Consider the following 17294-nt stretch of genomic DNA (forward strand, 5'->3'; position numbering starts at 1 on the left):
TATTTTGCACTTTATTATTTACGTCAAAATATACACGTACATCAATAAAATATTGGATTGGATGCCCTATCAGCAAATACTGCATATTTAAGGACTTGGATCAGACTCAGGGGAAACACAACATAATCAGGACATCCCCATAAGAAAGTGATCCAGGTTGGACGCCAGCTGTGTTTCCTACACACAGCGCCTCAGGCACCTCATTATGTGCCTCTTTACTTCTCCTCCTCCTCCTTTTGTCCTCAGGGCCCGTAGCAGAATGAGCTACACTTCTGCAAGAAATTCCTCAACATCCCCCTCTCCTGTTTCTACTGCTGAATCACACGTACACATACACACACACACACTGACGTACAGAAGACCAAAATACACACAGCGCTGTACTTCTTTTTGTACTTTTGTAATGCACAACATGCACATTTATCCACAACTTTAACATAATCCAAAGTCTCCACCTGTTCACCCAGATGATGATCACCAAATCACAGTTCCCACTGAAGTACTTGTGTAAAATTCCAAAACTTTCCATAACCTTTCCATGACTTTTTGTTACAAGGAAAAAACGAAGTTCTGCTATATACTTCACATGTAATTTTTCTAAGTTTTAAAGTGTGTGTGTGTGTGTGTGGGTACATGCATTCTGTGCAGTAAGGTTTGGGACAAAGTCAGCCAGGCCAAGCAGACTTGGGAGTGTCCAGACCTGATCAAAGGCCTGGGCTCTAGTGTCTGTAAACAAGCGGGAGGATTTTAGTCCCGCTGGCTCCCTTCTCCAAGGCCTCCTCCACACAGCGAGCACTCTGTGTTACTCTTGGAGTCAGACTCTTAAAATAATAAGTGATGGGAAACTGTGTGCTTATGATGACCAGGGTGTTCCCTTCTCTATGAGCAGAGTCTGTCTGTCCTAACTGCTGGGCTGTCTGACTTAGTGTGTGATTAAACATACACACATGAATGAATGCTCATATAGCAGCACCTGTACACACCAACTTTGAAGCCCAGATCACCCAGCTTCCCACATCTGTGAAGAAATATTTTAAAAAGCCTTTCTCACATTACTGGGTTACACTTTACAGGAAACTCCAAATATGTGTGCCTGTGGTGTATGTGTGTGTTCTCTTATTTCATCTTGGCAGAGAGAACTGTCGTCATCTGACACACAAACGGAGCACTGCCTCAACCAATCAGGTGCAAAGAAAGAGGTATTTTTCCAAACCTGCAGAATTATGGCACTTATAGTATACAGTTCTAAAGAAAGACAAAAATTTGTAAGGAGCCAAAAAGATCAAGAGTCAGGGAGAAAAGGGAGGAAGAATAAAAAGAAAGAACAAAGAAGGGAATGGTCACCATTGAGAGGCACAGCAATTCCTCTCTTGAAAGGAGATACACGTTGCATTTGACAAACCATTACCCTATTCACTGAACATACAGTAGTCTGTAATGTGGATATTGCTTTACATACAATTTGCATTGTGTACCATTGGGTTACATGTAAAGGGGAATTCTTTTTAACAGCAACTGGAGCAAGTTGCAGCATCCTGAAAAGAAAGCAATGAAAATATGGTCCTGATTTTATGAAACATGAGCACTGACACTGTCCCTGATGTTCCATGGGGGCTACCAATATACCTCCACCATATGCTTACAACAATTACTTTAGGAATGACGCGACTGGTCTAAGTGCTGGCGGCTGACCTGAGAGCAGAGTAGGAGCCCAGAGACAGTGAGGCAAAGTCTGGGTGGTAGTACAGGTAGACAGAGGACACACACGTAGGCAGGATATCGATCACCCCGACTGCCACAATACGCCCGTCCAGCCAGTATTGTTGGTGGAAGGAGCCGTAGCCCATCTCGGGCCCATCTGGAGAATGTTCGGCCTGGGGAGAGAGACAAAGAGAGAAAAACTTTAAGACACAGTGGTCACTGGTCAAAACAATAGCAACATTCTTGAGCGCAGTATAGTGTGTATAGAAAATATATAAATCACAGTGGAATGAGAAGGTGGTATTTAACGGGCCTTTTTACTTCTTGCCTGGATCTACTTTCTCGTACGTAGACACACACACGCACACAAGCACACACACCTGTATGATGGTGTACTACAAGGCAGGCTTTTCCCTGCCAGGCCTCACGCATTATGTGTGGGGGTGTACAGTAGCCTCGCGTTCGGCCTACTAATAGCTCCCAAATGTGGAGCGAGAGCAGGAGCTCAGAGTTGGGGGGGGGGGGACCTTGCCCACAGAAACACTCCAGGAGAGGACTTTTTAATAAAAGACCCTGCATGAGCAGAATCCATTTCACCAGGCAGTGGTGGAGTGTTGCCAAGCTTTCTCCTATATGTCTGTGTCTGCTCTCTCCATGTGGTTCGAAAGAATGTGGGTGTAGATGTGCACCCACATGCTCGAGTCTACCCCATTAATAAAACAGTTAAGTGTTTGACACACATCACGTTTCTCATAGGGATCCACATGCTGGGTTTTTCAATCAAGTTACTTGACTGCTTTTCTCACAGAGGCTTAAGACTAGAGACTTGGGGTTCGGGTTAAAAGTCATATTAAGCCAGGGCACTGGTTTATGTGTGTGTGTGTTTTGTGTGTCTTTCTTCAGTGCATGAGTAACAGGATCCTTCTCCTTCACCAGCATTCATCTGGACCCAGTTAAGTAGCGCAGACGCTGCTAGTTATCACAACACTGACAGAGCTAGCTTGCTAATCCATCGTGCCACTGAACCTACACTCTGGCCAAATTAAACCTGACCAAAAAGAAACAAAACACACACACGCACACACACACCCTGCAGTTCTGTGACCCCGGAGGGCTGAACATCACCAATGGGGTGACTGTGTGCCACATTCCTCACCATGTAGGGTTTTCTCATGTAGAGCTGGTAGTAAAAATAAAATTATATCCCTCTAGCTCAGACACTTGGACACTCAGGTCTGATTACCTGTCTGACACGAGTACACCAGAGTCCATTTATCTTTTTGTGCATGTGTGGGTAGTTGGGTGGGAAGGGATGATTAAATTGTTTAACTGCCGCTCCACATCAGAGGATATATGATATGAGAAGGAGATGATGGGGGTTTACGACACATTGCTTAGGAGTGACTGGCAGGCAGGCTAAAAAAAGGACGAAAGAATCAAGACAAAAAAAAAAAACAGTTATTTGGTGCTGGGGGCGTTGAGGGTTGACAGGCACCACATCTGGAGCAAGCACTGCACTCTATGTGGCTCTGTGTGTGTGTGTGTGTGTGTGTGTGAGGGACTGCTGAGGAGAACTGCTGGCCTGTTATTTCTTGGCACCAGTTCCCCCAGAAACACTGGAGGCTTTGTCAGAGGCCCCTCTGTGTCATTTTAAAGTTGTAAGTAAAAAAGAAAGAGCGTGAGGTGATCAGAGTGAGTAAGAGGGAGATTTTTCTTACCCCACCTTGAGAATATATGCTTGAGCACAAGTCTATGAATGTGAATGCCAGTGCACTGGAAGCAATGGCTGTCCACGTTTGCACGTCTGTTTACAGGTTCGTGCCACGTTCAAGGCCGATCTTGTCTGACTAACCTGTGCGTCACCTCAAACGACAGCTTAATGGTTGTGTCCTTGCCACCGTGACAACAATCTAAACATTCTCTGGAACACTTCAAACCACCCCAGAGCTTCCCCTGCAGCCCCAAATCGCTCTCATATGGCCTAAATACAGGCCCATGTGAGTAGCGCGCTTAACAAAGTGGGGAGGTGGTGTACTGCATGTTTGTACTTTTAGTATTTCAGAAACAGAGACCCAGTATACGATATTGACTTTCAGACACTTTTCAGACATATTTGGTTGCTTATTCTAGCAAATCCCATCCTAATAAACATAATAAGCCTGATCTGGCTCTAATGATGGTCTGACATGGAGAGAGAGGAACAGACACTGCACTACATTTCTTTAGCTCTGTAGGAACAACAGCTCACAGCTCAGGTATAAATTGTACCGCAAATATAATAAAATACTGGGCTGAATGAGATTATGACTGTATAGCAAACAGTGTTTGTATCAAGTTTTATTAGTAAACACACTTACATGATGCTGTTATGATAATTTAATCGTAAAGGGTGCCACTTTTTTCATATGATGTAATAATACTGACATCTCCAAACAATAAACAGAAAGCCTGACAAATTGATTCCAATTTTCTGAAATTACTTCAGTGCTTTTATTTGTCTCATGTGTGAAATGGAAATGTCCTTCATTGCTGATGATGTTTTTTCCTATAATATCTTCAATAAACATTTCAAAGGGCATTACTGTATGCGGCTGATAAGTCAGCGGACCACTTTGTGGCCCACAGGATTCTGCTACTTGGTACGTTAGACATACATGTACATATTACACTCTGCAGTGCGCTGATTCCTTTTAAGGACTAATTTTTATATTTTAGCTCATTGATCAAAAGTCACAATTTGGAAATTCAATGTTATGAAACCCCATGAAGCATCTGATCAAAGCATGAGCACATTGTTTTCTAATAACAGAATGAACAAAGGCTTGGCCTGTGCTTCGAGAGTTGAAAGATAATAGCTGAAGAGCAGATTTTGGAAATAGCTTTAAGATCATTCCACTTCTTCACACCAATCAGTGAATTACACAATATTGTATATATGGGATTATCATGATTCCATTTACAATTTCTTGCTTTTTTTCAGCTCTCACCATTGTACTGATTTTCATTTAATGCATTTTTATGTATTATTTATTATTATTTACTTTTTGTTATTATTGAATTTAATGTATAATATATGTATTTATTAGGCATTTTTATGTGGTAAATAAACAGATTATTTGAAGTAATACTAAAACATGTGCGGTTTCTTATTACAGAGAGTATATTTTACTTTTAATTGCTGAGAATAAATAGCACATACGGTCAATTAATTGCTGGGTTGCTATTAACTGCCTTTGAGTGGACATCAAATCAGTGTTTAGTTGTTTTTTCTGCCTAATTCAACTCTGTGCAAATCTGCAGTACTGAGTTGTTAGACCAACTGTGCCAATGATGCTGTTATGATTCTGGCACTGACCAACAACAGATGTTGAACTAACACATCTTAAACTCTCTCTCTCTCTCTCCTTCTTGTGTGCATATGTGCATCCACACAAAACCGCAAACGCACATAAGTCCTGCAAGCAGGCTGCAGGTAGCATACATCACATCATGTCAGTAAGCAAATACTAATTTCTCGCATCATCCAAGTGAAATTTGCTTTACTACTGAGCTCATTAACAGTATTGCTGTGTTGTTTTACAGTAGATACAGCTTGTAGACTTGTCTGTCTTTGGCTTAGAGCTGAGGCATGTAGAGGTCTGTGTATTCACTATTACAGCATGTCAGCTGATGTGTGTCTGTTTCTTTACATAAAAGAAATTCTCATTATCTTCCTCTCAGGGAAAAAAAAGAGAAAAAAAAAAAGAGAAACCAAATCACAGAAGGACAGACACAGAGAAAGTCTGAGAGGTGTGGCCATAAATAAACTGAGTGACTAATTGGCCAACACCCCTGTTAATGACTGTTTGCCCCTTGGTTAGACACATTAGGAGGCTGTAAAGAAAAATAAATAGAAACAGAATGAGTGCATGAACCCCACCCCAGCCCATAAAACCTAGACTTTCTCCCGCACCAGCCACATAGACCTCAACAAGGTCAAGTACAGTGAAAAACACCTGCATGACTGCTGCACACCATGTTCGCAGGTACTGATGTGCCACTGTTTATCAGAAAGTACAAACATGTTAACGTGTCTGTTTGTTTGCAAAAATGTATTTAAAAAAAACAGAGGAATCAGTGACAGCTGATGTTAATTATTCAACACGAATCCTCTGCAATTTTGGTGAAATGGAACAAGGCAACAAACAAGTCAGGCAACCTGGGTCCTAATTAGCTGCAGTTGGATTTGTAAGTATGCCGTTTGCATACATTTGTATAAATGCAGGCTAACGTGTGCGCTGATGAACCACACAGTATGCAGGTCCATGTGGTGAGTGTCTGTGTGTGTATTTTAATAGCACCCTGATTGGAGACAGATGGAGGCCAACACGCAGAGGTAGCGCACAAAGCCATGCATAATAACTCTGAAATGGAGAGCATTTGGAGAGAGACGGGAGAAGACAGGGAGGGAGATCAGAGAAAGAAATAAAAACAAGTTGGGCGAACGAATGGAGACAGCCCCCTAAACCTGTCTGAGAGGAGGGGACAGCGAAGGCCGGAAGACATGTGAGGCAGTGTGCCACGGTGCGTGTGTGTGTGTGTGTGTAATTCAGTGTGCCTGGCCGCCAGCCTTGACGAGGTGACAAAAGCTTGTTTCCTATAAACACTAATGATGTTCATTAGAGAAGACCTGAGGGGGCCCACGGGGCAACACAGAGTGACTGTGTTTGTGTGTCTCTGTGTCAGTCAGTCTGTGTGTGCTCCTGGACCTCAATCCTATTAAAGTGGCTGTAATAAGTGCCCATCCTGGGTCTAATTGCTGGTGTAATTCTCCTGACCCAACAGGTCCACTGGTGTTTCTGGAGGCTGCAGCTCACCAGGCCTGCTAAGTGCTTTGTGGTGCACGGCTGCTACCATCTCACTCAGCGACCGCAGAGAGTTCTCTTCCAGATGCTATCAATATTTTTCATAATATAACCATCTAAAAACGGAATAATTTCATGGATTAGCAGCAGGATTGTGTTAATGAATGCACCAGGATCTGACATGAAACTTTCCATGGTGGCTTCTTTCTGCTAACTAGGCCAATAGCCATCTGTTAGGTCCCAAATTGATGCCCACAGCTCTGCCTAATCAGCCTGCAATCTTTGCCACGCTACACAAAGTGAAGAGCAGTGCTATGTCCCATTGTGTCAAGGCCAGAGGAAAGCACTGGTCTGAAGACTGTGTGTTCAACAAAATCTGGACACCACATTTCACTGTCTTCCTCCCTCAACACCCCCTTTCACTTAGACAGGGCTAAATTAAAACCCCTCCAATATGAAACAAAACCCCCTCTCTGAATCCCTTAAACCCCCTCCCCATCCAGCTGGAGGGCTTTTGAAGAGAGAGAGCAAAGGTGGTTGGGTAGGTATGTGCTGGACGAGGGGAACTGGTGTACATTTATACCCTTTTGAGTGCATTTGATGAGGAGCTAAATACTAAAATGTTGGACATTTTTCAAATCATTATTATCATCTCCAAGACAGTGAGTTCAGCGGGAAGACCTTCTCCGGGTCGGGGCAAGTCATTACAGGTAACACATATGGATGAACAGAGACATTTAAAAGGGGTTTTATTAACCTGTCAACAGGCCAAAAGAAATACATACCTCTAGTGGTGAATCACAGAGAAATCTCCGGAACTGCGGGGGGAGGGAGAGGGGGGGGGGACAGAGAGAAAAACAGTTAGTTCTCTGGGTCACCAACTCTTTTGAAAAAACATAAATGAAAACCATACTTGTCTCTGTTGCTGTCCTATAAAGTTTATCCCTCCCTGTTTTCTCCTCACTCAGGTGTCACATATCAAATGAAGCCCCTCACCCCACCGCAATTCACGAAGGGGCATAAAAAGAAAGACTGTATTTACACAAATGAAAACATTTAGCCAATTAACAGCAGCTCACAGTCCAGGGAGGACACAGTGACAGTTTAAAGAATCAGGATTGCTGATGTCAAAATAGCCCATCTCTGAACACACTCTAAACTGCACAGCAGATATCAATTACTGGGGGACTTTATGTCTGTGGAAACATGAAATCCTTCTTCCACTCTCTCTACTATTTCCTGTGCTCCTTCTTTTTTAGCGGCAGGGTTGAGAGCAGTGTGTTTACAGACGAGCTGACCTGCAGGACTGGAGGACAAACGTAGCACGCTTCCATGTTTAGGGCCAAAACCATTCTATAATAAGTACCAGCACAGCCACAGCGGAGGAGTGATGGACAGCTTTTGGTTTACTCAGTCTGTCTCACCCTCACGCACCGCACCACAGTTGCGGGTTCATATTTCACAAGGAAACGCTACAATCCAGCTGTGTCGCTCATTTGCAGATCTGTTCACCTTTGGTTCCACTGTCTGGTGAGCAGAACACAGGTCTAGAATAGCACCAAGGTATCATAAACATAGGATAGAGAGGTTCCAGACAGGACTACATAAACAAGGAGGGAATATGAATTATGTAAAACGGCTCGTAAAATAGGAACTTACATAATGACACTCCTTATTAACCAATGGCTGCCAATATAATGTGGGCTCTCTTGTTTTCCCCTCACTTAAACCATGTTTCCAACTGGGGCTTGACTTATATTGGGTTCTTAATGGCAATATATTGGATAAAAGTGATTCAGAGGGATTATTTCCTGAAATATTGCTTTTATCAGACAGGAAGGTTGGTTAGCAGGTGGTGAAGCAGATTTAGCTGCACTTTCTGACACCACTGAAGCTGTTGTTACTGGCTCACATGATTAACAGGCTCGTAACAGATTTGTATTGAAAGGCCCAGTATACTGGAAAGACAATATATCAATCTAATAATACTCTTTGAATTACCTCCTAAAGAATGTAAGATGAGGACATGTCTCACCCAGAGTCTCTGTCAATAAATGGATGAATCCAAGTTATCTTGTACATACTGTGCAGCCCCATACGGCCTTTCCATCTTATTAAAGCCATTTTGCTTTAATACAGGAAATTCCCACAAGCACACCAGTGTCCTCTGTGCATGGGTGTCTGTGCACAGCAGTACAGCTAGTATTAGTGATGACTGCTGAAGGCATGGTTCACTGGGCGGGACTGTCCTGGCTTAGGTGCAACTCAAAATCCTGCCAGTAGCCTGAACTCATCCAAAAAGAGAGTGTGTTTCTCCATTTGTCTGCCACAGCTGATGTGTGTTGGTGGCAGTAATGCAGTGCTCTCCAACTTGGGGGATGTTTTGGCAGAAAGGGGCTAAGAATGATGCACTGTCGCCTGTCATTTCGATTTTACTTTCGCCTGGAGCAAACTGTTTTCACTACCTATCGAACTCGCCCACTTGAGTTGGATTCTGGTCATAAAAATGACTAAATCCACAAAATATTAGTTAAGTTGCAGTCAGAAAAATAAGGGAATCTATAAAATATGAGGGTCAAGCAAGAATACAGCTAGTGTACAAAACAACAGAGCTAAAATCATTGCATGCAGTTCTTGATGAGAAGTGCTCCCCGCTGTGCCGAATACGACAACAAGATGCAACAAACTGCCGGATGGACAAAAGAGCTCAGACTCACAACAAATACAAATGACGGTTCACTTTCTAAAACTGCTTTAATACCATTGTAACGTTAAGTTCTTCTGCTCAAGGCCATTAGGCCAACTCTACTCACAAACTCTCCACATGCAAGCACTGCAATAGCCCCCAAGTCGATCCATCCCAGATATTCTTTAACTGTCAATGACACTCTATACAGCTGCTAAACAGGAGTATTATGTACAAATTGTATACTGGAAATTGTAGTTACTACATCTGTTTTGTCGATAATGATCTTTGCTCATGCAAAAAAAAAAAAAGCTTATCAAGTTCCCCACCTGTGCAACCATGCCAGTAAAATGCAATTTTCCACTCCTAACTTTGCAGTGACTACTGCCAGTCAACAAATTACACACAGCAAAGCCTCCCAATGTGCGATATTGCCGAAGGGCACAAATGAAACTTTTGTTTAAAACTCACGAAAAAAAAACCCCAAATGGTTTAGCAACAGAACAACAGCTGCGGTTATTAGATGACATCATTTATAGAGGCAGCGCTACGACACTGGCTGCTGTGTGTGTGTGTGTGTGTGTGTGTGTGTGTGTGTGTGGAAGTGAGAATCTCCAATTGACCTTGTAGTAGCATGTTGTATTAGACAATGAGTGTGTGAACCTTTCATGCATTGGAGCCTTTTAATGTATGCAAATGCACACTTGGATGAGTGCTTCATGATTTGTTGTGACTGCTCCGAGCATGTCCCTTCCCCTGTCCATCCTCTTCCACTTTTACTGGCTACTCGTCAGGGGGGCTGCTGGGTAATCACACCAACAGGAGTGAGCTGAGGAGCGCAGCAGCTTTCCACTGCTGTATCAACGCTGCTTGGCCGGGTGAGGCCGCTCTCCTGGAGCCTGGCAGGGTTTGACCCCTCTCTAACCACTGACAAGCAACAGACCACATGACCTCGCCAGGCTGACACAAACAAACAAACAAACAAACAGACAGACAGACAAACTCATTCACAGACACACACTCTGCAGGAGGTGGACGGTCTAATGTGTGGGTTCAGTCACTCAGGCATGAAGACAGCAAGGAAACAAACATGTGAATACAATCTCAGCTTCCTTTCTCTCTGCATCTCTAACACAACAACACATGTCTGTAAACGGAGCCCTGTCCAGAGCACCTTCTGGAACGCTCTCATCCACAACACATGGAGTCCATCACTTCCTCTCTAACTCTCCCTTTCCTATAGTAAACACTCATCTGTGTACGATTAGGAGGGCAAGCAGCCGTCTCGCACACACTCACACACACACACATACAGTACATATAAACACACACATCTGCTTAAGCCTAATTGCTACTTAGACCTCTCGTCATTGTGCGCTTGACTCGTTCAAATTGCTGTACTTATTTGAGGGACAAGGTGCCTGTATTCACTCTCTCACATAAAAAAACAATAAAAAGGCCAAATAATGTTTCTTTCTCTTGTAACCAAACCTTTGGTTTTGACTAGATCACTGTTCAGAGTGTGCAGAAGAGGAGCTCGCTGCAATGCACAGATCAATGGGTTAAAATAAAAAATGTTGAGCTCTGATAGTAGAGGAAGTGGATCTACAATGTTAAACTTGCTGCTTATGAAAGGTTTCATTCAATCTCTCATTATTGTGCATAACCATGTTGCAAATAGATTTAAGATAATCAGGGCCAAAAGTTATTTTCCTTATTCATTTCTTCCATTCTTAATGATAAATTCTATTGCCATTTCTCAGTTTGTTTTATTCATTTTTTCATGTGTCTTGGTAAGGCTATCAAGAAGAGTAAATACAGATTTAACAGGATTTGTTTTCCTGAAAATGAATGCCACATGTGCAGGAACTCAGAGTCACGGCTCAGCACAACAGTTAAGAACAGTAAGTGTGAGTTGGAGTGTGTGTGTTTATTTGTGTGTGTGTGTGTGTGTGTGTGTGTCTGAATAATTGCAAGTATGCGCCTCAACTCTGTCAGGAAACCATGATTGGATGTGGAAGGAATAATGTCTGGCTCCCTTCCAGTCATGGTATGACAGCAAAAGTATACATCCTTAAACAAACAAAGCCATTCCCCTCTAGGACATCGTCCTGTCTAATGGTAGTACAATTTTGGCAGGGTAATTCAACTTGCACACACATACAATCTCTCCAATCGCCTGGCTCCTGGCCAGTCTGATGGTAATCAACATTCTGTGCCTGGGTAATACTTTAATGGATTAATAAATACCTCCACAAATACTAAATGACCCAACTTCCTAGGCAGCAGCAGGCAAAGAATGGCACGGGACCAGAATGTGCCATCACCACATCAACAATATGTTTCCCATTTCTTTATAAATTCCACAGGACAATGGGGGGCTCTGAGCTTCTGGGAAGCAAATGGGCTAGTTAACCAGGAGCTTGACGGGCAGGAACATAAAATCAGCAGAGTTTAGTATAGTGGGCTCAGGAGTGGTAGTCACAGTCGTGAGTTCAACTAAGAGGGATATAAAAAAAAGTTATATTTGTCTGAGTAGGAACAATTAGACATCACCGTGTATATATTACCTGCAGTGGGATGAGACAAACCCAGAAGAGGACAGCGTGGCATCTCTTGTTTTGGCATTAACTTAATACAAATAGCTTATTCATAGAGGTTGATACCAAGAAGATGGAAGCCTTATGCGGTGGTCTCTTTATGACTGTCACAAGTGTCAACTCCAGAATATCTCCATGTAGCACAGAAAATGTTTCTGTATGAATTGCACATATTTTCATCTTAAATAGACCGTGTCAAAATGAATATACAGTGTTGTTACAATCTAGGGTCAAATCATTTCTCTAAATCACTCCCTAAGGCAGAGATGTCAAGGTCAGTTACAATGAACAGACTCGCCTTTAAGAGTAATTAACACAACCTTAATTCAATCTGTGTTTTTACACTAAACTACATTTCAGTCAGAATCCAACATGGAAAGTCCATCAATAAAAAAAATGATCTGGCAGCCCATCAGACAGCAGAGTTGTTTGCACAGCTCCACACCTCCTCATTTTTTCTGTTTTTTTAGATGCTAGTCCTCTAGTGGTTGAACCCATCCGATCCCAGTGCAGTTATAAACCTGAGCTGAAGCTGTGCACACAAACACACATAAAACACACGCTCCCTCTAACAGAGCCAGTGTTATGGCACTAGGAAAGAATCTGCCACAGTCTGCCCAATCTGACAGCTTTTATTATTTATTAATTACCTTACTTTTACAAGCTGGAGAATTCAGTAATTTACTGAGGCCTGCTGGCAGGAGGGTGGAGAGGAGGTTGTTTTTCCAGTCCTGAGGGACAAAAGGCCCTCTCAGGTTAGTGAGAATGTCCAGCAGTTCTGCATCCTGACTAGACTTTATTTTCTCCTCTATTCTTTATACATAATGTGGAGAAACAGAAGTGTGTGTATATTTTTATAATATAATTTACTGTGTATTATGAATACACTTTATGAATCTATACTTCGTGACCGTCTCGGTTTCCCATTCCCACTTCTTACTGGACAATACAGCTCATTCATTCCATAAACAACTGACCATTCTCTTTCTTTGAGTTTACCGTTACAGCTCACACATTCAAAGCTTCACACTGATGATAAAATGTTGATCGAATTGCAAAGACTGTAACTTCGACAATTAGCAGAACAAGAAATTTGTTTTCTCCTTAGGCCACAACTTGTGATTATTTTCATCATCGATGAATCTCTCAATTATTTTAACAATTACTGAATTATTCCTTTGGTCGATCCCAGAAAATAGTGACAAAGGTGACGTCAGTAAAGTGCTTGTTTTGTCTAACAGATCAGAACACAAAGAAAATACATAAAAACTACATAAAATAGAGGAAGAATGTGCAATAGTTCCCTACAGTAGGTGCAGAATCATAATCATGCAGTACCTCACTCTCATTACATTCGCTGGGGTCATCGCCATGAATGGCCATCTGGTAGCAGGCGTACAGCGCCACCGACTGCTGATAGGATGCTGTGAACTGAGGGTCCTCAAAGTTGACTGGCACTAGCCTCACCTTCAAGCACAGGGTGTGGAGGGGAAGGAGCAATAAGGTGGAGGGAGGTAATAAAAGGGTTGACAATGGATACAAGGACGGCGAATAGTTAGAAACTGAATAAAATTAAAAAACGAGGAGGCATGGGTGCTTTGGAGGAATGCACAGTGCAGGATTCAACAACAGAGGTTTTAAACAGTGTTATACAAGTGCTTTGGCATTTTAGGGTTTACATCAGTCTCCTAGTCCTCAAGGCAAGCTGGTAACACAGCAGGTCTGTTTTGAGTTTTTAGGGATTTTATCAGATTGTTATGCAAAAAGGATGCATGAATGCAAGAAAACAATGGGATTCTAGGAGACTGTGTTTTTAAAATAATAAGATGTCAGGAAACTTGAAGATGAGGCTAGTGCACTGCCCCGCTTTCGCCACAGATCACACGGAGATTCAACACAGTGTCAGTGCGTAAGGTCCAAAACAGCAGGAATCCAAAATTGTGCTTCAATGGATCATCTCACTAGACACATACAGACTCTTCCAACACCAGACTCCTCTCAAGAAAATAAACAAGGTTGAACAGACTGCACGGACAAAGTCGGATCAATTCTCATCTCAATGCTTCGTCCGAATTTGAAATGAGATTCCAGTTCAGACATGGGGGGCGGTCGTGAGGGCAGGGTGATGGGGAGGTACAGACGAGGTGAATGTGCGGTGGTCGAGAGGGTTCAGCTGACGAACTGGCCCCCCCAAAACTGAGACAGCTCAAGACTAACGACCTGGCCGGCTGAAGGCCAACTCAGACACCTGGAGAAACACTGCTCTCAACCATGGCGTATGGAAACATTTTCTCCTCCATTTCCTCCCCCTTTGACTCTCACTCTTATACACATACACTTGCTTTAACACCAACACCTTAATTCACTTTTTGATTCATGCAGACATTTTAGTCCATTTCCGGTGAGAGAAAGGTTTTAGCACAATTTTTTTATTTATTACAACCTTTTTTGTTAATTATGATTTAAACCTACAAGTTAAAAAAAAAGTACAAAGTTGTAATGACTTAGAGCTACTTAATTATGAAATAATAATTACTAATAAACAGAGACATTATAAAAAAAAATACTACCTGTGTTGCAATTGGTTTAAAACACGAAATCACAACCAGCAATTCCAATAATTCCCGTATTGAAGCAATGACCAATTTTAGTCCGTTATATGATATAAAACTAAGAAAAAGGATCAAGATAACATTCAGATGAGATTAGAGCAAGATAAAATCCTTTTGATGCCTCTGTAGGTACCCAAACTTGCCACCCCTCTCCCTCCCTCCCTCCCCTAGAGCAGGTTGACCTACGCCCCCCACCCTCTGACCTGGCTCTCGGAGGGTTTGTCAGGAGGGTCCTTGTGAATGGCCATCTGGTAGAGTTTGTACACCTGGTAGGAGGCGTCGAAAGAGGCTTTGAACTGCGGGCTAGGGGGATTGGAGCGCACTAGCCTCACCTTCAAAAAGACAAAGGTTAACATCAAAATTGAAAAAAGTACTGAGAAAAAGATAAGTCGAGATGAAAATGCTTAAAAAGGAAGATTTTAGAACAAATCAAAGAGAGAAACAGTTTGAAAAGAGTGTGAAGGGAGACAGGACTGACACAAACACACCCTATCCAGGCTGGTGACACACTTATTCAGATTCTCATCCATTTTACAAATAAAATGGAAAAACTTCCAGTTTTAAGTTTTATTCTTCTTCTTTAGTAAATGGCCTTGTTCTGCAGTTTGATGGGAAAACAAGAGCAACACAAAAAGGAGAGGGTGTGTGAGGTTCATCTCCATCATGACACAAAAATGGCAGGTGTTATTCAAGATAGCCAAAAACATAACAAGCATTTGCTGTGAGAACTCAAAGATGTCTTCAAAAAGAAGAAATAATCATTAGCCTATTAACTTTCCATTTCACCATCATACTGTGTGTATGAGTCCATTTCCAGTGATTCACCATGTTAACTGAAAGCTAAAAGAAACACTTGATCATGATCATACCCAACTAAAGCAGAGTGTGCAGAGACCTTTTCTCACTCTCGGTATGCATTTTTTTAATAAACAAATCCATATGTAAAGGGGTTCATATTAAATTAGTTTGAGTCTCTTACTGTATGTGTTTGTGTTATATGATATATGGATATCTAATTTATCATCATTATCAAGCTCAGATATCTACTTTTGGTCAGGCTATAGTGTCTTCAAACCTAGTCCAAGTAAGTAAGAGAGGATGCAGAAGTTTGCAAATAAAGTAATTTATCCGTATATATACATAAGAGATGCATACTTAATAAGAGAATGTTCACAGTGCTATAAATCAATCTTAACGGGTTGAATCAGAGCAAACCTGTGATAGAAAGACTTGTGGAAAGAAAAACTGTCCAAGTGTTGCTAATGTCACACAAACTAAAAGAAGAACTGGGCTTCCACATCCTTCACCCCCATTTAATTAACCGTCTCTTCGTTTGGAAGCTTTTGTTGGCCACAGAGAGCATTGCCACATGAATCCCATGGACAGACAGGATAGAGGAATTGAACCTGGGGTTTGTTTGCGTTGGACCTAAGTGGGTTTCTCTCATATGACCACTTGGCATCTACATCCTTTAGTCAAACAGAGACATTGTGTGCCTCTTACATAAAAGGACAATGCTGCAAAGTTGGGCCTTTTTAATTTTGTTCAAAATCTAGAGATATATTTTGATAGGCTCAAATCCTTTTGATGAACTAACACTGCAGCAGATAGTGGACAGCATGGAAATGAAATTTTAACGATTCTCATAACAGTCTTGAAATTTAACACCAACAGTCTGATACTTGACCACTTCAAGAATGTTCAAATAAAGCCTCATAATACCAGTGGCTTTTGTTTAACTTTAATTAAAATGAAAGATAATGGGTTCTCAAAGCTTTCACTGAAAGAGATGTTGCTCTGAACCTGGATCTTTAAGAACATTCAGTACACTATAACAAAGTAATATAATAGAGATCAGTGATTGGAGGCTAGCAATAGGAGATTGAGAAGAACGGCTATAAAAATATGAGAGGTGTGGAAACAGTAGACAATACTCAAGAGGGGAATATTTGGTGAGCAGTTCCACGCTCTCCTGAGGTGCCTGAGGGGCTCTGAATCATGTTCTCACACTGACCCCTGGTGGTAGCTAATGGAACCACAGCCAGTACAGGACAGACTGCGAATATGGTATGTCTGAACTTCATCCTCCCTGTCATTGAGACTTAGCTCTCTGCTATGCATTTAAATGACTTCAACAAAATAATCAGCTCCTCCAAGGTCGCAGATGCCAGAGAGAAATGTTACTTGAGCAGTTTCACTGGAAGTAAAGGTGAGCCTATTACAATACCAAAGCAAAGAGACGCTTAGTCACTAAACTTCTGTTTCCTTTTCCTTTGAAGCAGGTTCATATCTTTAACAGATGTGTTTATTATGAAAAAAAGCTCTAAAGTCAACATCTATCTTTTGGTACTAGTGTGAAAACCTCTTTAAGTCTGCAGTTAAGTCAACAGTGCAAACGCCCAAGAATCAGATCCATTAAACTGCTCATCAAACAAGTTGTCCTTTAGCCACAAATCAGATGCAGCCTTGCTATACATAATAAACAGCTAAATGGGTCAAATAGAGGCATCACTCAATTATTCGACTTTAAAACATACAATTAACCCTCCTTTGGATGGCCCTGTGTTCATGTCCACTTGAAATTGAAATTGAATGATAATTGCAGGCGCACAAATGAATCCCATAGAAAATAGCTGGCTGGCAGGAGGTCTTGCTGGTCTAGTCTCAGGGGGTAAACAGGCAAGAGACAGGCGCTGCCTGGTTCATCACTGCATCTGGCTCAAATCTTGGTCAAGACCAAGAATGACGTTACTCTACCAACCTCAGCTTGAGGCCTTCGCCAGAGATCTTTCTACATCATTCTGCCCCCTGCCAAAAGTTCATTTCCATGCCGTCTCATACCGGCTGAGCT

At 42.0% G+C, this 17294-nt stretch overlaps 1 protein-coding gene across 3 annotated transcripts in view; it reads right to left on the reverse strand.

Annotated features, from left to right (window-relative positions):
• LOC121613990 (arginyl-tRNA--protein transferase 1) overlaps nucleotides 1-17294 on the reverse strand; it is a 52772-nt gene that overhangs the window by 24432 nt on the left and 11046 nt on the right. Inside the window, exons 7-10 of one of the 3 annotated variants that reach the window (XM_041947747.1) lie at nucleotides 14647-14775; nucleotides 13170-13298; nucleotides 7331-7363; nucleotides 1693-1874 (exon numbers count right to left, since the gene is read on the reverse strand). In XM_041947747.1, coding sequence (XP_041803681.1) covers nucleotides 1693-1874; nucleotides 7331-7363; nucleotides 13170-13298; nucleotides 14647-14775 — 473 coding nt within the window. The remainder of the gene's footprint in view (nucleotides 1-1692; nucleotides 1875-7330; nucleotides 7364-13169; nucleotides 13299-14646; nucleotides 14776-17294) is intronic. The other 2 variants (XM_041947746.1, XM_041947745.1) reach the window with 2 other exon arrangements.

This window comes from Chelmon rostratus, chromosome 11, assembly GCF_017976325.1.
Source record: "Chelmon rostratus isolate fCheRos1 chromosome 11, fCheRos1.pri, whole genome shotgun sequence".
In the NCBI taxonomy this organism is placed as follows: domain Eukaryota; kingdom Metazoa; phylum Chordata; class Actinopteri; order Chaetodontiformes; family Chaetodontidae; genus Chelmon; species Chelmon rostratus.